The sequence below is a fragment of the Pinus tabuliformis genome, chromosome 4_2 (assembly GCF_031772625.1).
Source record: "Pinus tabuliformis cultivar Carrire ecotype Pingquan chromosome 4_2, CPIR1, whole genome shotgun sequence".
Classification (NCBI taxonomy): Eukaryota; Viridiplantae; Streptophyta; class Pinopsida; order Pinales; family Pinaceae; genus Pinus; species Pinus tabuliformis.
This window is the reverse complement of record NC_142304.1, coordinates 1,089,298,557-1,089,320,449: the sequence shown is the minus strand read 5'-3', so window position 1 is coordinate 1,089,320,449 and position 21,893 is coordinate 1,089,298,557. Positions and strand designations below refer to the sequence as shown.

The 21,893-nt window shown below is 39.7% G+C and overlaps 1 protein-coding gene across 1 annotated transcript; it reads left to right on the top strand.

Moving 5' to 3' along the window:
• Positions 1-20,856: 20,856 nt before the first annotated feature.
• On the top strand, positions 20,857-21,399 carry LOC149173432 (uncharacterized). Its single transcript, XM_089426699.1, has one exon. It carries the CDS (start codon positions 20,857-20,859, stop codon positions 21,397-21,399), a length of 543 nt encoding a protein of 180 aa, XP_089282825.1.
• The last annotated feature ends 494 nt before the right edge of the window (positions 21,400-21,893 follow it).

Sequence of the window (21,893 nt, the reverse complement as noted above, 5' to 3'; positions counted from 1 at the left end):
AGAAAAACTACCTTCAAAGAAGAGCCTTCAGGCTGGGATCAGAAATTGGATGCAATAATCACTGGCATGCATAGGTTAGGTGATAGAGTAGAATCAGTTGAGAGGAAATCATCATGGGAAGCACCACTGAATAACCCTACCAGGAATCAAAATTTTAGAAGAAATCAAAATCCTAATGTTGGCAAGGCCAGCCCTGAACCAGAAATTAGACCCCCATTCCAAGAAAACTATGCTGAAACATCCACTTCTAATGAGCAGATAGATGATACCCACATCAATTTGATGGGCCTCAACAATGATCAGCAAGTCTTTTTGAGTCAAGAGGATCATGAAGATGAAGACATCAAGCAGTTCCAAACCAAGTCAGGTGAGTCATTTGACTTTAAACAAGGCTATGACACAGCTGTTTATGAAGTTCATAAACAATACAAATTAAGAAGCAGAACTATAAATGTGACACAGCCTGAGAAAACAAAGGATAGCCTGCAGCCTAAGAAAGCTATTGTCACAGAGCCTATTAACAAAACTGATTCAATTACAAATGAAGCAACAGTTGAAGAGGTAACTGAACCATTTCCCTCAAAACAACAATCAGGGGTTACACCTCCTTTACAACACAATCCAAGCAACACTTTTCAAAAGGTAAACAAAAAGGACAAGCCTCAAGATCAGAGTGAGAGTCAAGAAGAAAACTTAATTAACAAAGAAAAGGTTGTTAAACAGGACACCAAGATCCAATCTGAAAAACCTTTTGACTTAGAAGCTGAAATTGGTAAATTGAAGATAGCCATTCCTCTTTCAGAGCTAGCCAAGCATAACATTTACAAACAACAAATCAAGAAATCCCTTCAACTCACTCATAATAAAGATGATGTCAATGTATTGGATGACACCCCAGAATTACTTTTTGGTCCAAAGGTTGATGGAAAGACAGTAGTTACTGGAATCCTACCTTTTTATATCAGCTTGCATGTTCATGATAAGATATTACACAATGCAATGTTTGATTCAGGCGCCTCTCACAACTTGATGCCTAAGTCAGTAATGGAAAGATTGAATCTAGACATCAAAAGACCATATAAGGACCTATTTTCATTTGACTCCAGCCAAGTTAAGTGTTTAGGCTTGATTAAAGACCTATGTGTGTCCCTTGTCCAGTACCCAAATAAAACAATCTTAATGGATGTGGTAGTTGCTGATATCCCACCCAAGTATGGAATGCTGTTATCAAGATCTTGGGGGGCTAAACTCCAAGGCTCCCTACAATTGGACATGTCATATGCCACTATCTCTGTCTTTGGGCAGCCAAAGAGGCTATATAGAGAATCACTCATGAAATACATGGTGAGCAGTGAAGAAAAACCCCAAAATTTCCCTATTTATGCAGTCCATTCTGATATGGATTCCTTCATTCTGTTCAATACTGATATAAGTCCAGTGAGTAATAACAAATCTGTCATACTTGAACAAGATATGCATGTGAGTGAGCAATCAAGTTCCCAAGAAATCAAGATTGAGAAATCAATTGATGAGCCAATGCTAGAAGACAAACCAGATAATAGACAAGAGCTCCAACTTATAATCCCAAATCATAGAGAAGTTGTTGAAAATCCCCTAAATCAAGAGATCCTATGGTTTCTTGAGTTTGATGGATCAGTCAACAAATTAGGGGCAGGAGCTGGAGTGTGGATTCACAACAAACAAAGCAATCATGCAGAAGGTCGAGCCTATAGGCTTAATTTCAGATGCACTAATAATATGGCAGAGTATGAGGCTCTTCTGCTAGGCCTCAAACTGGTAAAATCCTTACAAGCCACAAAAGTTTCAATCATGGGAGATTCAGACCTCATTATTCAACAAGTAAAATGCAATTTTGTCACCAATGACAAAAGACTGAGATCATACAGGTCTGCTACTATTGAAATACTCAAAGCTTTCACTGAATTTCAAATGACCAAAATACCTAGGACCCACAACCTTCATGCACACAGTTTAGCTACATTTGCCAGTACATGCAAATTGCCTTTTGAACCCAACCACTGCTTTACAGCTGAGATAAAACACAGACCCTCTGTCCCAAACAATGTCAAAGATTGGCAGGTATTTGAGGATGACACACAGATAAATAATTTCTTAACCTTGCAGCATGAATTTTCAGGCTTGAACATTGATGTTGATTTTGTAAAAGACACACAGCCATTGAATGAATAGGAGCAAACAACAATATCGCTCAAAACAGCAAATCAAATGCTCTCTCCAACAACCTTTGACAAGAAAAACATACAAGCACTTAAACAATTGCAGTTTGATGAAATAACTGATGTAGAGGCTGAGGTCATACAGCTGAAGGAATTTCCAAAGTTCTGTGTTGTTTGATGTGTTGTGGTGTGATGGCTTACCGCTACAGGATTCTTGTATATTTCATGGCACAATAAGTTTTCTTGACCCCTTTTTGTTATGTATTTCATTCTTTCATAATCCTTTCATGCTCTATATTCCACAGTTAATAGCACAGAAAAAGAAGAGTTTCAGGATTTGTTCATTGAATACCCTGAACTCAATCTATGCTGTTATGAATGTTTTTCCTCTAAGTATTGGTTATGAAAGTGTAATTCTTAATTGTTTCACCTTCAGACTAAAATTTCACAGTGAATATTATTCAGGAATTCAAATCTTCTCCTGGGTGATATATCTCTTTCTCACATCACCAGCTTAGTGAAAAACTCTTAGTTGCCTTTCACTGGCTAATCATATTTCATCATCACAATTTTAAGTTTGTTACATGACATATCTAAATGGCCCTGCAGTTTTAGCAATCTTACTCAATACCTCAAACAACACATAATCACAGACTCCATTGCCCAATGGACTGAAACTCTCTGAAGATCTCATCTTAGCTACTGGAAGACATCATTCAACCAAAATTTAAATCAAAACTCCTACCTCATAACTAGCCTAAAATCCTCAAAGAACAAAGTTAAAACTAAAAGAGAGAGCCCTCTCTGATTACAGGTTGGTTAGAACCTGTAATCCAAAGCTTGGTTAGTGGTTACCCAGGCCGTATTCCCTCAGGAGTCAAAGGGAACAACCTGGGTGTTAACAATTACAGTTTTAGGTACGCCGTCGTTTCTTTATGATGGGACCCCCCCAACTTAAATGCAGTCATCCATGGCACGTACTAGTCTCTTTTTGGAATATTTTAATTAAATCTGTAAGAGTCAATGAAAGCGTACCTGGCGACCTACCTGACGGTGGAGTAGCAACAAAGATAACCGGCGGAGTAACGACAATAGTGGAGTAAAAACGTCGATGGAGTAACAACATCGGTGGAGTAACAGCACGACGGAGTAACAGCACCGACGGAGTAACAACAACAATGGAGTAACAACACCGGTGGAGTAACAACAACAATGGAGTAACAACACCGACGGAGTAACAACAACCAGTGGAGTAACAACAACAATGGAGTAACAACACTGACGGGGTAACAACAACCAGTGGAGTAACAACAACAGTGGAGTAACAACACCGACGAATTAACAACAACCAGTGGAGTAACAGAAACAGTGGAGTAACAACATCGGCAGAGTAACAACAACCAGTGGAGTAACAGCAACAACAGAGTAACAGCACCGGTGGAGTAACATCAACCAGTGGAGTAACAACAACAGTGGAGTAACAACACTGATGGTGTAACAACTATGACTGTTGCTTGAAATTTTTCTCAGTTTCTCCTTGTCATAATTCAGTTCTTATTCCTGCAAAAAGACAAACAAGTAAGTAGTAACAACATATTATTATTATTCTTATTATTTTTTTTTATTTTTTTTAAAAGGCAGAGGGAGCATTCTCTGCACCAACAACCATCAAACTAGATGTATCAGAAAGATGTTTTATGAAGGCATCTTTAGACATTGGATGGTGGTATAACTTCAAACGGTGTCCGTTCACTAGGAAGGAAGTATGATTTTCATCTACTGTAACCAATCTGACTGTGCCATTGGCGAATATACGTCCACTTCATAGGGTCCCATCCAACGAGTGCGAAGCTTTCCTTTAAAATCTTTGAACCGAGATTCATATAACAATGCCCAATCCCCTGTATGAAACACCTTATTCTTGATAAATTTATCATGCCATTTCATTCTCTGTTGTTGGAAAATAGTAGTTCTCTGGATAGCTTCTAAACGAATCTCGTCTTGCTCATTGAGTTGTTCCAGCCAGTGTTTCTGGGCCTCTGATAAGTCCAATCCTACTTCCAAAGCTGTTATGAGCGTACTGATCTCAAATTCAACCAAAAACAAGGGAGATTTCCCATAGACTAGCTCAAATGGGGAAAACCCGATTGTATTTTTCCATGTCGTCCTATACGCCCAAAGGGCCTTTGGGAGTTTCTGTGACCAATCCCGACGGTGACTTGCTACAATTTTTTTCAAGATATTCTTTAACACCTTGTTTGTACTTTCTACTTGTCCATTCGCTTGGGGATGGTAAGGAGTTGTCACTCTGTGTTTGACCCCATATTTCTGCATAAGCCTCTCTATCATGTGGGATGTGAACTGTGCTCCTCCATCTGAGACAATTTCTCTTGGGGTACCATATCGGGCAAAAATCTCTTCAAAAAGGAAGTCTGCCACCACCTGTTCTGTTGCTTTCGCAACCGCTCTAGCTTCCACCCACTTAGTCACATAATCAGTACAAACCAGGATGTGAACCTTCTAATGGGAAGGTGGGTTGATGGGTCCAACAAAATCGATGACCCATTTCTCAAAAGGTTCCAGGACTATCTGGGGCTGTAATGGCATTTCATTTGATTTCCCAGGTTGTCCCATACATTGACAGCTATCACATCTTCAGACATAATCTCTAGCATCTCAAAAGATAGAAGGCTAGTAGTATCCCATTTGCAGCACCTTGTGGCATGTTCTTTTATCTGCAAAATGTCCTCCATAAGGCCCACTATGGGCGGCCTTCAATATCTCATAGATATCATCCTCTGATACACAACACTGAATCTGTTGATCCACCCCCGTATGAAAGAGGTATCCCGCCATCCATGAATATCGGGGACTATGATGAATAATTTTTCGTTGGTCCTTGTATGACAAATGACGAGGAACCTTTTCTGTAGCAAGATAGTTAGTAATTTTTGCATACCACAGAGGCAGAAATTGCAAAAAGATATTCATCTGGAAAGCTATCTTCAAGAGGTGTACCTTCGGTATTGTTTTCTAATCTAGAAAGAAAATCTGCAACCATGTTGTCCTTTCCTAGTTTATCTACTATGGTAATATCAAATTCTTGAAGTAGCAAAAGCCATCTTGTAATACGACCAAGAGTAACAGGTTTATTCATTAGATACCTGATGGATGCATGATCCGTGTGTACAAAGGTGGGTTAACCAGTGATATAGTGCCAGAACTTGTTGATGGCATAGATGAAAGCGAGGAATTCTTTTTCAGTCACTGTGTAGTTTAACTCAGTAGAGGCCAAGTTATTGCTAACATAGTAAACTGCATATGGTATCTTATCCACCTGCTGCCCTAAAACTGCCCCAATTGCTGTTTGGGAAGCATCAGCATGAATATGGAATGGTAATTCCCAGTCTGGTCCTCTAAGGATCGGAGCACTATAGACCAGTTTCTTGATCTTCACAAAGGCTGCATCACAGTCATCTATCCAAACAAAGTCTGCATCTTTTGTCAGTAATTGAAAAAGCGGATGTGCTGTTTTAGCAAAATTTTCTATAAAGCGCCTGTAATAACTAACACAAACGATAAAGCTACGTACCTGAGTGGGTGTTCTGGATATTGGAAAGCGCTGTATTACCTTTATCTTGGCTGGATCCATCAGATGGATTCCTGTAGCTGAAAGCAAGTGTCCCAGGACTCTTCCTTCATTCATCATCATATGACATTTTTCCGTACTTAAGGTGTTGGGTCCCTATAATACTAGTGATTACCCCATTACTATTGTAGTTATACCCCTTATTTATATTGTTGTGCCCCTATTACCCCCATGTTGTTATTTCTGTGCCCTATAGAATCCCTCTATTGTTAATTTTGTGGCTTTATATTATTATTGTTAGGTCGGCTAGATTATATTGTGACTCCTTAGACTCCTATATATAGAAAGGAGGTTTTGTCATTTGTATCATCCAAGAATTGTTCATTTATGTAATGTAAAGGAGGTTGCCCCCTAGAAGAGGCTGAATTCTAAGGCGTGGATCTCTCTTTTCTATCTTTTTGTGAGCTGGTTTCATAACATTTGGTATCAGAGCTTTGGATTCTAGGGTTTCGCTGCTCCAAATAGGTCATCGTGGAATTTTCGCTATAAATTTTTTCTGTGACGTTTCAGAAGTCACAAAAAAAACCCATTTGAGAAGAAATCGTACTAAACCTTGGGTCCAAATTTCAGAGCTTTTCGCGTGATATTTGCGGAGATATGATCTGAGGAGGTTGGTATTTTTGCAGACTCCTGAATTACATTCAAAACAGGTGCCCTGGGGAAAATCGTCATAACTTTCTCTTTGGGGATCGGATTGAAATTTCGTAAGAAGGTACAGAAAGAGGTCAGACTATAGTTTCTTTTATGCGTGTTTCAGATTCAAAGGTTGAAATGGTGACTCGTGGCATGTCGTACAAGTTTGGTCTACTGAACTAGTCTAAAAGCAAGTCATTGTGGGAGATTTCACATAACTCTTCCTTGAAGAATCCAATTTGGGTCAGACTTGTGGCATTGGAAAGAGGACACAGAAGGCTACTATAGGTCGCAATTTCAGAACTGGATGATCCGAAATTACAGAGATACATCAGATTCAATATCAGGCTTCTATAAAGTGAAAAAAAGGTGTGTAGTTTTTTTTTTAAATTTTTGTGTAAGCTTGGTTTAACGGAATTCAAAGGGCATAGTAAAGCATTATTATCGGTAACTGATGCCCCGAGGAAAGAAAATGCAAACACCTAGTAAGGAACCTGAAAGCTCTAGCATGACTCATGAAGAAGAGAAAGAAATGCTACATGATATATCAAAATTACAAGAACAAGTGCAACAAATGTCACGCTCACAAAAGCTAACAGAAGCTAAGATAGGTGGCGTGGAATCTAAGATAAATGGCATGGAATCTAAGATAAATGGCATGGAAGCTAAGATGGACGATTTGAAGATAGATTTGAAGACAGATTTGAAGAAAGACATGGCAAATTTGAAGACAGATTTGGAGACAAACATGGCAGATTTGAAGACAGATTTGACAAATTTTCTACAAGAGATACTTACTAATGGTGAAAAAGTTGTAAAGGAAACTCATGCTGTGAAAAAAAGTAATGTTAATCATGATTCCATAGATTCTAATGTTGGATCAAAGACCCACCATATTCCAAAAATCGATATGAGGAAGTTTGATGGCAAGGATCCCGCCACATGGATATTACAAATGGAGCAGTTCTTCGATCTCAATAATGTGCAAAACACACAAAAGGTACGTATGGAAACTGTATATTTGGAACCAAATCAGTTTGTATGGTATCAATGGCTTTGCTCTCGTAAAAAATTTATCACTTGGGCAATTTTTACGGAAGAATTGATAGCACATTATGAAGATACAAAAAGCAACACCTTTTTTTAGCCAATTGATAAGTCTCAAACAAAAGGGTTCAGTAATGGAGCACATTGAGGAGTTCCAAAGATTTAACATAAGGGTAAAATATATTCCAAAGGAGCATAGGATTGATGTGTTCATAGGGTCTTTAAAGGATAATATCCAACATGATGTTCGTCTTTGGGAACCTGATTCATTAGAGAAGGCATTCAGGTTAGCAAGAAAAATGGAAAGCAAAATTATGGCAACCAGGAAGCATACCACTCACAACTATAAAGACGGAAGTGTTGTTGCCCCTAGTCTTCCACAACCTATAAAGTTGACACCACAACAATTGGAAGAAAAAAGAGCAAGGGCTTTGTTACAGTTGTGATAGCAAATACACTAAAAGTCATAAGTGTGCTGAGAAGAAATTATTCTACATAGATTGTGAAGAGGAAGAAGAAAAGGAGCAAGAAATGTCAAAAGAAGAAGATATACTCCAGGAACAAAGCCTAGATGAAGAACAAATAAATCCGACCATATCTTGTAATGCATTGGCGGGAATTACCACTCCTCAAACCATCAAGATAGAAGGACAAATCAAGAAGAAAAAGGTAATAGTGTTGATTGATTCAGGAAGCACCCACAATTTTATTCATTGTAGGGTTGCAAAATAATTGAATTGCTTCCTATATCCAGCACCAGAGTGTCAAGTGATGATTGCAAATGGAGGAACAATAAATTGCTCTGGAAGGTGCCATAATATCAAGCTATCCATGAGAGAATATGTATTGACTAGCCCAATGCTTTCCATTCCAATGGGAGGTGCTGATGTTGTACTAGGAGTCCAATGGCTACAATCCTTGGGTACAATAGCTTTTAATTTTCAAGAACTTTTCATCAAATTTTCTATGGAAGGAAAGGAAGTTGAATTAAGGGGTATTGCAGGGAAACCAGGAAAGATAATCATCTCTAATGGTATGACAAAGCTTCTAAAAAAGGAGCAAAGAGTGTAATTGCACAATTATGTTCGCTAGATATTTCCACATCAGAATCATCTATTTCCCCAGATCTCCAAAAAGTCCTGGACAATCATTCCAAGGTATTTGAGACTCCCAAAGGTCTCCCACCTATGCGTGATCATGATCATGCTATTCATCTGATTCCAGGAAGTGTTCATCCAAACATCAGGCCGTACAGATATCCCTATGTCCAAAAAAGTGAAATTGAACGTATGGTTGCAGAAATGCTAGAGGCTGGTATAATTCAACCAAGTCAAAGTTCTTTCTCTGCTCCAGTAGTATTGGTGCACAAGAAGGATGGATCATGGTGCATGTGTCCGGATTATAGGAAGCTCAACAAGCTCACTATTAAAGATAAGTTCCCCATTCCTGTCATTGATGAATTATTGGATGAATTGCATGGATCAATTTACTTCACCAAGTTGGATCTTCGTTCGGGATATCATCAAATCAGAATGAAGATTGAAGACATTCTGAAAACGGAATTTAGAACTCATGAGGGTCATTATGAATTTTTGGGCATGCCTTTTGGCCTTACTAATGCACCTTCAACATTTCAAGGTTTGATGAATTCAATTTTCAAACCATTCCTTAGAAAATTTGTGTTAGTATTTTTTGATGATATACTAATCTACATCAAGTCTTGGAAGGATCATGTTGAACATGTTGACAGGGTGCTACAACTATTGGAGGAGAATGTTAGGCCCCTATACTACTAGTGTAACCCCTTATTGTTATTAGTATAACCCACTTATTATATTGATGTACCCATGTAGTGCCCATATTGTTACTATTGTGCCCCATAGAAGCCCACTATGGTTATTATTGTGCCCTTATATTATTATTTTTATGTCGGCTCTGATTATGTTATGACCCCTTAGACTCCTATATATAGAAAGGATGTCTTTTCATTTGTATCATCCAAGAATTGTTCATTTATGTAATGTAAAGGAGGTTGCCCCCTCGAAGAGGCTGAATTCTAAGGCGTTGATCTATCTTTTCTATCTTTTCTTGAGCTGGTTTCATAACATTTGGTATCAGAGCTTTGGATTCTAGGGTTTCACTGCTCCAAACAGGTCATCGTGGCATTTTCGCTATAAATTTTTTTCTGTGACGTTTCAGAAGTCACAAAAAAAATCCATTTGAGAAGAAATCGCGCTGAACCTTGGGTCCAAATTTCAGAGCTTTTCGCGCAATATTTGCGGAGATATGATCTGAGGAAGTTGGTCTTTTTGCAGACTCCTGAATTACATTCAAAACATGTGACCTGGGGAAAATCATCATAACTTTCTCTCTAGGGATCGGATTGAAATTTCGTAAGAAGGTGTAGAAAGAGGACGGACTGTAGTTTCTTGTATGCATTTTTCAGATCCAAAAGTTGAAACAATGACTCATGGAACGTCGTACAAGTTCGCTCTACTGAACTAGTCTATAATCAGGTCATCTTGGGAGATTGTGCATAACTCTTTCTTGGAGAATTCAATTTGGATCAAAATGGTGGCATTGGAAAGAGGACACAGAGGGCTACTATAGGTCACAATTTCAGAACTTAAAGATCTGAAAGTACAGAGTTACAGTCGTTTCAAGGTCAAGCTCCTAAAATCAAGAAAAAGCAAGATGAGGAAGTTTGATGGCAAGGATTCGGTAAATTGGATACTTCAGATGGAGCAATATTTTGATCTACATGGTGTACAACTATTACAAAAGGTATGTATTGCATCTTCATATTTAGAACCAGATCAATTTTTATGGTACAAAGGGCTTTGTTCTCGTAAACAACTTGTTACGTGGTCAATTTTCATGGAGAAAATGATAGCACATTATGAGGATACAAAGAGCAACACCTTCTTTAGAGCAACACCACAACAATTGGAAAGAGTAAAAGGGCTTTGTGACATAGTGGAAAGCAAAATTATGGAAACCAGGAAGCGTACCCCTCACAACTATAAAGATGGAAGTGTTGTTTCTCCTAGCCTTCCACAACCTACAAGGGTTACACCACAACAATTGGAAGAAAAAGGAGAAAAAGGGCTTTGTTATAATTGTGATAGCAAATGCACTAAAGGTCATAAGTGTGCTGAGAAGAAATTATTTTACATAGAATATGAAGAGGAGGAAGAAAAGGATCAAGAAACAACAAAAGAAGAAAATATACGCCAGGACCCCACCCCAGAGAAAGAAGAAATGAATAAGACCATATCTTGTAAAGCATTGCCAAGAATTACCACTCCTCAAACTATCAAGATAGAAGGACATATCAAGAAGAAAAATGTTCAAGAAGTGAAAGATCACATCGAGCATCAAGAAATGAATCTGACCATATCTTGTAAAGGATTGGAAGAAATTACCGCTCCTCAAACTCTAGAGATAGAAGGACATATCAAGAAGAAAAAGGTTCAAGCAGTGAAAGATCACATCGAGCATCAACAACAAGTTCTCCAACTTTTAAAGGATAACACCACATCTATGCAAAATCAAACGAAACAACAGGTAGATAAACATTGTAGTGAAAATTTTTTTGATGTAGGTGATTGGGTATTTTTACTGCTACATCTCAAGCAAGCTATTTATGAGAAGGAAATGTTGGCAACACTACATGCACTTAAAAAATGGCGACCTTACCGAATGGGAAGACTCTTCAAGGATGAGGATGTGGAAGCATTGTTTTGTGCTATTTATATTATCCAACCAGATTGGATAAACGAAGCAAGGGATGAATGGAAGAAGGACGAAGAAGTATGGCCACTTATTCAAAAGTTTCAAAAGATCCCAATTCAAACAATATTGCCAAAAATTGAAGAGGAAGGAAAAATCATATTGGAACCTGGAGCAATCACAGAAACAAGAACCCGACAGCTACGAAATCGATCAATTTCAGAGTATCTCATCAAGTCGAAGAACTTACCCACTGAAGATTCCACATGGGAGGACAAGAATTTTATACAGAAGCATCAAGAACTACTCAAGCGTTGAGGACAACGCTTTTTGAAGGAGAGGGGCATGTTAGGCCCCTATACTATTAGTGTAACCCCTTATTGTTATTAGTATAACCCACTTATTATATTGATGTACCCATGTAGTGCCCATATTGTTACTATTGTGCCCCATAGAAGCCCACTATGGTTATTATTGTGCCCTTATATTATTATTTTTATGTCGGCTCTGATTATGTTATGACCCCTTAGACTCCTATATATAGAAAGGAGGTCTTTTCATTTGTATCATCCAAGAATTGTTCATTTATGTAATGTAAAGGAGGTTGCCCCCTCGAAGAGGCTGAATTCTAAGGCGTTGATCTATCTTTTCTATCTTTTCTTGAGCTGGTTTCATAACATTTGGTATCAGAGCTTTGGATTCTAGGGTTTCGCTGCTCCAAACAAGTCATCGTGGCATTTTCGCTATAAATTTTTTTTCTGTGATGTTTCAGAAGTCGCAAAAAAATCCATTTGAGAAGAAATCGCGCTGAACCTTGGGTCCAAATTTTAGAGCTTTTCGCGCAATATTTGCAGAGATATGATCTGAGGAAGTTGGTCTTTTTGCAGACTCCTGAATTACATTCAAAACATGTGACCTGGGGAAAATCATCATAACTTTCTCTCTAGGGATCGGATTGAAATTTCGTAAGAAGGTATAGAAAGAGGACGGACTGTAGTTTCTTGTATGCATTTTTCAGATCCAAAAGTTGAAACAGTGACTCGTGGCACGTCGTACAAGTTCGCTCTACTGAACTAGTCTATAATCAGGTCATCTTGGGAGATTGTGCATAACTCTTTCTTGGAGAATTCAATTTGGATCACACTGGTGGCATTGGAAAGAGGACACAGAGGGCTACTACAGGTCACAATTTCAGAACTTAAAGATCTGAAAGTACAGAGTTACAGTCATTTCAAGGTCAAGCTCCTAAAATCAAGAAAAAGCAAGATGAGGAAGTTTGATGGCAAGGATTCGGTAAATTGGATACTTCAGATGGAGCAATATTTTGATCTACATGGTGTACAACTATTACAAAAGGTATGTATTGCATCTTCATATTTAGAACCAGATCAATTTTTATGGTACAAAGGGCTTTGTTCTCGTAAACAACTTGTTACATGGTTAATTTTCACGGAGAAAATGATAGCACATTATGAGGATACAAAGAGCAACACCTTCTTTAGAGCAACACCACAACAATTGGAAAGAGTAAAAGGGCTTTGTGACATAGTGGAAAGCAAAATTATGGAAACCAGGAAGTGTACCCCTCACAACTATAAAGATGGAAGTGTTGTTTCTCCTAGCCTTCCACAACCTACAAGGGTTACACCACAACAATTGGAAGAAAAAGGAGAAAAAGGGCTTTGTTACAATTGTGATAGCAAATGCACTAAAGGTCATAAGTGTGCTGAGAAGAAATTATTTTACATAGAATATGAAGAGGAGGAAGAAAAGGATCAAGAAACAACAAAAGAAGAAAATATACGCCAGGACCCCACTCCAGAGAAAGAAGAAATGAATAAGACCATATCTTGTAAAGCATTGCCAAGAATTACCACTCCTCAAACTATCAAGATAGAAGGACATATCAAGAAGAAAAATGTTCAAGAAGTGAAAGATCACATCGAGCATCAAGAAATGAATCCGACCATATCTTGTAAAGGATTGGAAGAAATTACCGCTCCTCAAACTCTAGAGATAGAAGGACATATCAAGAAGAAAAAGGTTCAAGCAGTGAAAGATCACATCGAGCATCAAAAACAAGTTCTCCAACTTTTAAAGGATAACACCACATCTATGCAAAATCAAACGAAACAACAGGTAGATAAACATTGTAGTGAAATTTTTTTTGATGTAGGTGATTGGGTATTTTTACTGCTACATCTCAAGCAAGCTATTTATGAGAAGGAAATGTTGGCAACACTACATGCACTTAAAAAATGGCGACCTTACCGAATGGGAAGACTCTTCAAGGATGAGGATGTGGAAGCATTGTTTTGTGCTATTTATATTATCCAACCAGATTGGATAAACGAAGCAAGGGATGAATGGAAGAAGGACGAAGAAGTATGGCCATTTATTCAAAAGTTGCAAAAGATCCCAATTCAAACAATATTGCCAAAAATTGAAGAAGAAGGAAAAATCATATTGGAACCTGGAGCAATCACAGAAACAAGAACCCGGCAGCTGCGAAATCGATCAATTTCAGAGTATCTCATCAAGTGGAAGAACTTACCCGCTGAAGATTCCACATGGGAGGACAAGAATTTTATACAGAAGCATCAAGAACTACTCAAGCGTTGAGGACAACACTTTTTGAAGGAGAGGGGCATGTTAGGCCCCTATACTACTAGTGTAACCCCTTATTGTTATTAGTATAACCCACTTATTATATTGATGTACCCATGTAATGCCCATATTGTTACTATTGTGCCCCATAGAAGCCCACTATGGTTATTATTGTGCCCTTATATTATTATTTTTATGTCGGCTCTGATTATGTTATGACCCCTTAGACTCTTATATATAGAAAGGAGGTCTTTTCATTTGTATCATCCAAGAATTGTTCATTTATGTAATATAAAGGAGGTTGCCCCCTCGAAGAGGCTGAATTCTAAGGCGTTGATCTATCTTTTCTTGAGCTGGTTTCATAACAGAGAAACAATTATATGAAAAAAGATCCAAATGTTTCTTTGGAGTCCAGGAGGTGGAATATTTGGGTCATATTGTATCTCATGAAGGAGTTAAGGTAGACCCTAGCAAAATTAAAGCCATTAAGGAATGGAAAATTCCCACATCCATAAAGCATATGCGAGGATTTCTTGGGTTGACAGGGTATTATCGCAAGTTTGTTAAGAATTATGGGAGAATAGCAACACCTCTAACAACATTATTGAAGAAAGATGCATTTTCATGGACTCCGGAAGCAACAAAGGCCTTTGAACATCTTAAAGAGGCAATGCGCCAAGCACCGGTCTTAGCTACATCGGACTTCACAAAAACCTTTATTGTGGAATGTGATGCTTCAGGAAATGGAATTGGTGCTGTTCTAATGCAAGATGAAAGACCCATTGCTTTTGAAAGTCGTCCAATCAAGGGAAAGTTTTTAAGAAAAGCTATTTATGAGAAGGAAATGTTGGCAATACTCCATGCACTTAAGAAATGGCGGCCCTACCTAATGGGAAGACACTTCAAGGTAAAAATGGATCATGATAGCCTTAAATACTTTTTAGAACAAAGATTATCCTCTAAAGAGCAACAAAAGTGGGTCACAAAGATGTTGGGTTATGACTTTGAAATCATCTACAAAAAAGGGAAGCAAAATGTGGTGGCAGATGCACTCTCAAGAAAGGATGAGGATGTGGAAACATTGTTGTGCGCCATTTCTATTATCCAACCGGATTGGATAAACGAAGCAAGGGAGGAATGGAAGAATGATGAAGAAGTGTGGGCACTTATTCGAAAGCTACAACAAGATTCCAGTACGTCTGATACATTTAGCTGGAAAAATGATTCATTATGGTACAAAGATCGCTTATACCTGTGTAAGAATTCCCAGCTAAAACAAAAGATTTTATGGAATTGCACACTTCTCCCTTAGGAGGGCACTCAGGATTTTTTAAAACTTACCACAGGGTTAAGAAGGAATTTTTTTGGCATGGCCTTAAATCAGATATTCAAAAGTTTGTGGCGGAATGTTTGGTTTTCCAACAAAATAAAGTTGAAACAATTAAGATACCGGGTCTATTACAACCTTTATCCATTCCAAGCCAATGTTGGGAGGAGGTTTCAATGGATTTTATCACAGGTTTACCCAAGTCTGAGGGAAAGAGTGTCATCATGGTGGTAGTTGACAGACTTACCAAGTATGCACACTTTTGTGCATTATCACATCCATTTAAAGCCAGTACAGTTTCTACTGCATTTATGGAAACAATTCAAAAGCTACATGGAAACCCAAAGATTATTGTAAGTGACAGAGATCCCATTTTCACTGGAAATTTTTGGACAAAATTATTTTCTTGTCTTGGTACACAGTTAGCTCATAGCTCATCTTATCATCCTCAATCTGATGGGCAAACTGAGATAGTAAACAAATGTTTGGAAGGATATCTTCGTTGCTTTGTATCTGATAAACAGACACAATGGGTCAAATGGTTGCCTCTGGCTGAATGGTGGTATAACACTTCCTTCCATACAACAACAAAAATGACCCCATTTATGGCACTTTATGGGTATCAACCACCATCCATCACATCATATTTAAGAGAAAATTCTAAGGTTCAGGCAGTGGAACATCACATCAAACATCAACAACAAGTCCTCCAACTCTTAAAGGATAACCTCGTGTTGGCACAAAATAGAATGAAACAACAGGCAGATCAACATCGCAGTGAAAGAAGTTTTGATGTAGGTGATTGGGTATTCCTACGGCTACAACCATATAAGCAAATGTCCCTAAAGCAAGCTAAGAAGGACAATAAATTATCACCAAAGTATTATGGTCCATACAAGGTGTTGCAAAAGATTGGTACTATGGCATACAAATTGGAGCTTCCTGCAGCTTCTCGATTGCACCCAGTTTTCCATGTTTCATGTTTAAAGAAAGTTATAGGCGACAATCTCCCAGTTCAAACAATATTGCCAGAACTTGACAAGGAAGGAAAAATTATATTGGAACCGGAAGCAGTCACAAAAACAAGAACTCGACAGCTACGAAATCGATCAATTTCAGAGTATCTTATCAAGTGGAAGAACTTATCCGCTGAAGATTCCACATGGGAGGATGAGAATTTTATGCAGAAGTATCCAGAACTACTCAAGCGTTGAGGACAACACTTTTTTGAAGGAGAGGGGCATGTTGGGTCCCTATAATACTAGTGATTACCCCATTACTATTGTAGTTATACCCCTTATTTATATTGTTGTGCCCCTATTACCCCCATGTTGTTATTTCTGTGCCCCATAGAATCCCTCTATTGTTATTTTTGTGGCTTTATATTATTATTGTTAGGTTGGCTGGATTATATTGTGACTCCTTAGACTCCTATATATAGAAAGGAGGTTTTGTCATTTGTATCATCCAAGAATTGTTCATTTATGTAATGTAAAGGAGGTTGCCCCCTCGAAGAGGCTGAATTCTAAGGCGTGGATCTCTCTTTTCTATCTTTTTGTGAGCTGGTTTCATAACATAAGGAGACATGCGCCTGCTTGCATATTTCAAGAACTTTTTCTAGCTTTCCCAATGCTTCTTCGAATGAGTCTCCATATGCCATGAAATCATCCATATAGATTTCAACACTATCATCTATCAGATCAGAGAAAATCCCCAAAATTGCCTTCTGGAACGTTGCAGGTGCATTACAGAGACCAATTGGGAGGACTCTGTATGAAAATGTTCCCCCGGGGCATGTAAATGTGGTCTTATTCTGACCTTCAGGAGCTACTGGATCTAGTTGTACCCTCTAAATCCGTCGAGGAAGGAAAAAAACTTCTTCGCTATTAATGTATCCAAGACTTGGTCAATGAATGGTAACGGAAAATGGTCTTTCTGAGTTGCCTTGTTTAATTCTCTGTAGTCCACGCATATTCGCCATTTACCATTTTTCTTAGGGACCATTACCAATGGGGAAACCCATTGGTTGTCTGAAATGGGGTAGATAAATCCCACATCCAACAGCTTTTGGAGTTCTTCCTTAACAATGTTTTTTAGGGCAGGGTTCATTCTTCTCTGGGGTTGCCTTACAGGACGATAGTCCTCCTTAATGTATATGTGATGAGTGCATAAATTAACAGGAATTCCCTTCATATCTGAGTAATCCCAGGTGAAGGCTTCTGTGTGTTTCCGAAGAACATGCAGGAGTTGTTTTTCTGGGTATCTGACAGTTCTAGATTGATATTTAGGGTTTTTCCCGGTTCTATTTCCATGGAAACACTGTCATGGGGCGTAGCTATAGGTAGCTCCTCGAATCCATCTGCTGCTCCAATACTTTCCTGAGTCTCACAGCTCAAGACGAACTCCAGGATTTGCTGATTCAAATCTGAAACAGAACAAGGATCACTGATAAAGGTAGTAATTGTGTCATCTTCTATTTCATCTTTCAACTGGAGGGCCTGCCCAATAGTGAGAACTGGTCTTAACTCCTCATTTTCTGATTCAGACTCTTTCTTATGTACAGATTTCTTATGGCCTGCTGGTTTTGCTGATGGGTTAGGTTCTGCGGGAGGATATAACACCAGATTCTTAGTGTTTTGCCCATTTGAGATGATCATATGCCCAGACCGACACCCAATATAAGCATCTGCGGTTGCCAACCACAGTCTTCCTAGGATCAAGGGATGGCCTCTAGCTGGAGATTGCGTTTGGAGTACTAGGAAGTCCACAGGGTAGTGCCATGAATCCACTGAAATTGTGATATATTCTAATTTCCCTACTGTTTAACTGTAGATCGATCTGCCAGTTCTAACAATGTAGGTGTGTGTTTCAAGTCAAGAAGTCCTAATGCATGCATGGTTTCAGCAGTGATGACATTTATGGCAGCGCCCAAATCTACCAGTACATTTGGAATTTCTACCCCATTAATGTGCACGGTCAAAATTGGGTTCCCGGGATACCCATACTTTAGAGGCATGGACCTTCCCATCACGAAATATGATAACTTCCCCATTACATGAATGGTGAGCGGATCTCTCGATTTCTTTTTAGGCTTCTTAGCACAAGATTCCCTAAGAGTTTTCGCGTATATAGGTACATCCTTCATGGCTTACAGCAGGGGAATCTTGAAAAATAAATTATGTAGCTCCCCTAATAAGTCAAACTCAGTTTGAGGGGTTGGTTTACTCACAACCAACCTTTATGGATAGGGCGGTTCAGCTTGGTGTTTCTGAGTAGCTAACGGTTGAGGAGGTGTATGATTTTTGTTAACTCGGTTTGGTTCCTCTCCGACCATTTCTGGTTCCTTCTCCTCACTATCAATTTGCTCAATGATAACTGGCGAGGGTTGGGCGCCTACGAGCCACCCAGATCGTAAATGCATCTCATAGAATTCTGCAGTGGAGATGTTGTATGAAGGTAGTTTGAGGGTGTCAGCTTGCTAAGCCCCTTTATTGTTAAGATTTGGATTGGGTTGGATAGGGAGTTGAGGACGAATAGGTTGATTGCCAGGGGGCACATTAGAGGGAAACTGAAGTTTCTGTTGTGGCATTGACTGGGAAAACTAACCAGGAGGGGAAGGTCCTTGCCAGTTCGGAGCCCATGAGGAGCTTGAACTAGCTTGAGGAGCCCACTGCTGCCAAGATGGAAACTGGTATTGGGGCCATACGAGTAGATAAGGCATAGTCTGGGGACCCATATTAAAATTGCTAAAATATTGAGATGGATCTGGAAACATACCTTGATTTCCCATCGATGGCCGAGGTTGCCATGGATTTTTAGGTCCCATAAAGTACAACTGCTCCATATCTTCTCCTGTCCCTTGAAAACCGCTTTTAGCCCTGGAAAAGATGGGCATGAACTTGTAGCGTACCTCAGTTCATAGATTGCACACTCCTCTACAGAGTTCAACAGACATTCCCTCTGTGGATGTTTCTTTCTGCATGTGGGGAAAATACGGCCATAGTTCTTTCTAATTCTAGTTGTTTCTATTTTAACTGCAGTGTGTCTATTTGTTCAGACAAGGTACTCAGGATATCAGTCCTCAGGCTGTCGAGTAGGTTCCTAATTTCTGCTTTTGTAACACCTTCGCCAGATACCTTTCTTGACCGAATCCCTTGTTTTTTTCTTGCAACTCCTCTTGATCATGGAATACACAACTCACAGATGGTATCAAAGTCCTCCTTTGATATATCCCCCTTTTCGACTATATTCAAAAATTCCAAAGAGTCTTCTCGGAAGGCCCGGAGGAGGATAATTTTCAAAATTTCTTTATCCAGGTCGAAGTGACCTGACCTTTGCAATGTGTATTTGAAGCGTTCCACATAGTCTTCCATATTTTCGTCCTCTTTCTGTATAAATTTAAAAAACTCTTCTTTAATATCCCGTGATTTACAGTAGTCTTGGTATTTCTCCAAGAAAGCAGTTCTCATTGCTTCCCACGTGGTGATAGACCTTCCCCCATGACACATAAACCACTGCAGGGTTGTCCCTTTTAGCGTAGCAGGCAAATTTTTTAATTTATGAGCATCCGTTATGTAATCATACCCTCAACACACAATGTCAAATTCAAACAAAAATGTGTCAGGGTCCTCTGAAGTAAGCCCATGGAAACTAGGTAAAGTTGTTAGAGGGATGGGCTTTGTTGGTGCACCAGTCCCCAAATCCCTAATTGGGAAGTCAATAGTAGAGGTTGTAGGTGCCATGAATATCCTCCAATACTCACTAGGGATTTCAGCTGGCTTCGCAAGAAGGGCTTTTATCATAGGGGTTCGAGTTGCCTTAATAACGCTTCCTCTATCCTTTGGTGATAGAAATGTTTCTACAATCTCTTCCCCCTTGTCACTGTGGATGGACCCTTCGAATCTCCTCTCTGCAATTTCTTCTTCCCTACTGGGATGGATAGTTCCTCTGGATGCTTTACTTGTATCTGTTGCAAGCAACGAGATTCCTTTACTAGGCGTACTGTTGCTTGTCTCTCCGGCTACTGGAAGGGTCTGTTGTATTGAACCGGCAGGGGGTGTTGTGAACAACACTGGTTGATCTACAGATTTTCCCTCCGATTTTGTTCATGCACCTGGCCTCACGACTGCACGGGAAGATGCCTCTGACTTAGCTTTTGCAATGATTTGCTGGATGTAAGTGTTCCTCCCCAAATCTTGTCTTCCTTTCTTTGGGGCTCTCCCTCTGCCCCTTTTATTTGGCTCTCTGTTCATACAAGTTGGGGTGGTGGAAAAAATCAAACCACTATGCTTATGCCCTAGAGTAGGGTGTCAAAATACCATTTGCCGCTACCCCAGCTTCCCCACATTTTCGCTCTGCACTGCACCCCATCCTCCTCAGGCATCCCCCCACCCGGGCCTTCCTCCTTCACTAACCCTGCACTCTCCAGTGCTACCTTAAACCCTGGTGGCCCTAACCCTAGCACACCTATCCACTTTGGTTGCTTTAGCTCCCCGATCCCTAACCCTAAATCCAACCCATCCACCCCTCAGACTGTAAATCAGGGCATCTGTGGCCTTCTCAGGGACTATCTGATAGCTCGTCGTTCTGATAAGCTCAAGAAAGGCAGGTGCCTTAAAGCAGTGGATAAGGACATCAACCTCGCTCTGGGCGAAGACATCTCGATGGGTGAAGTTGCAGAGACAGCCAAGAAGGTCCTGGTAGGCCGTGTTCATGGCAGGAACTACTCAGTTGAGAGGCTTCGTCTTTGGACCACAGAGATTTGGGGTTCCTTGCTTAAAGAACTGCCCATCATTCGGGTGTTGGCTCATGGGTGGTTTGCCCTGCGCTTTCACAGGGAGGAGTATACGGACTGGATTTTATCTCGGTTCTGGCACATAGAATTAGCACCGGTTCTGCTGAAGAGATGGGATCCACTCTTCGACCCTGAGAGGGAACAACTGGGAGCAAGGCCGATTTGGGTCCATTTGCCGGGCCTTCCGATGCAATTCTGGACTCCTGTGGTTTTCAAGCGCATTGGAGACGCACTGGGTACATACCTGGAACATGACCAATCCTTTGAGAAGACAAGAATCATGACAATGGCTCACATCCTGGTTCATTTGGACACGAGGGAAGGGCTGGAGGAAAAGATAACCCTCCACTGGCGACATTTCTCTCGTCGTCAAAACCTCAACTATGAAGGAGTTCCATTTAGATGCAGATGATGCCATAAGGTCAGCCACCTCTTCAAGGATTTCCCACTGCTCACACCTGCTACTCCAGCCGCTACAAAGGGAATGAAGTGTTGGGCACCGAATTGACCTATCTTTTCCCTGCATCTCCACTCCTCTTTTCACCCTTTTTGCATTCATTCGCATATATTTACTGTGTAACATTATGAGGTAATTCCTCTTTATCGTCTCTTGGGATATTTAATTAATGAAGTAGAGTCATGAAGGTTTCTACCTACACAAACCACTAAAACTTGTGATGACCGCAGATTATGGAGCATAGGTGTTGACCACGCAACATATCACAGCAGTTCCGCGATTCACAACAGCTGATCGACCACGACAAAACAACATAACTGATTGCAGCTGCTCTCAACCCATTTTTGACCATTCCTGTTCTTGGTTCTCTCAGCTCTAGTGCTGCGATACAACTGATGTATATCTTTGGGCATATAGTTGCCAGGTTTCGGGGAGAATTATTCTCCTTT

What these genes read in the sequence shown, in the direction of transcription:
- LOC149173432 (XM_089426699.1), top strand. Translation starts at nt 20,857, where the DNA reads ATGGGTGAAGTTGCAGAGACAGCCAAGAAGGTCCTGGTAGGCCGTGTT.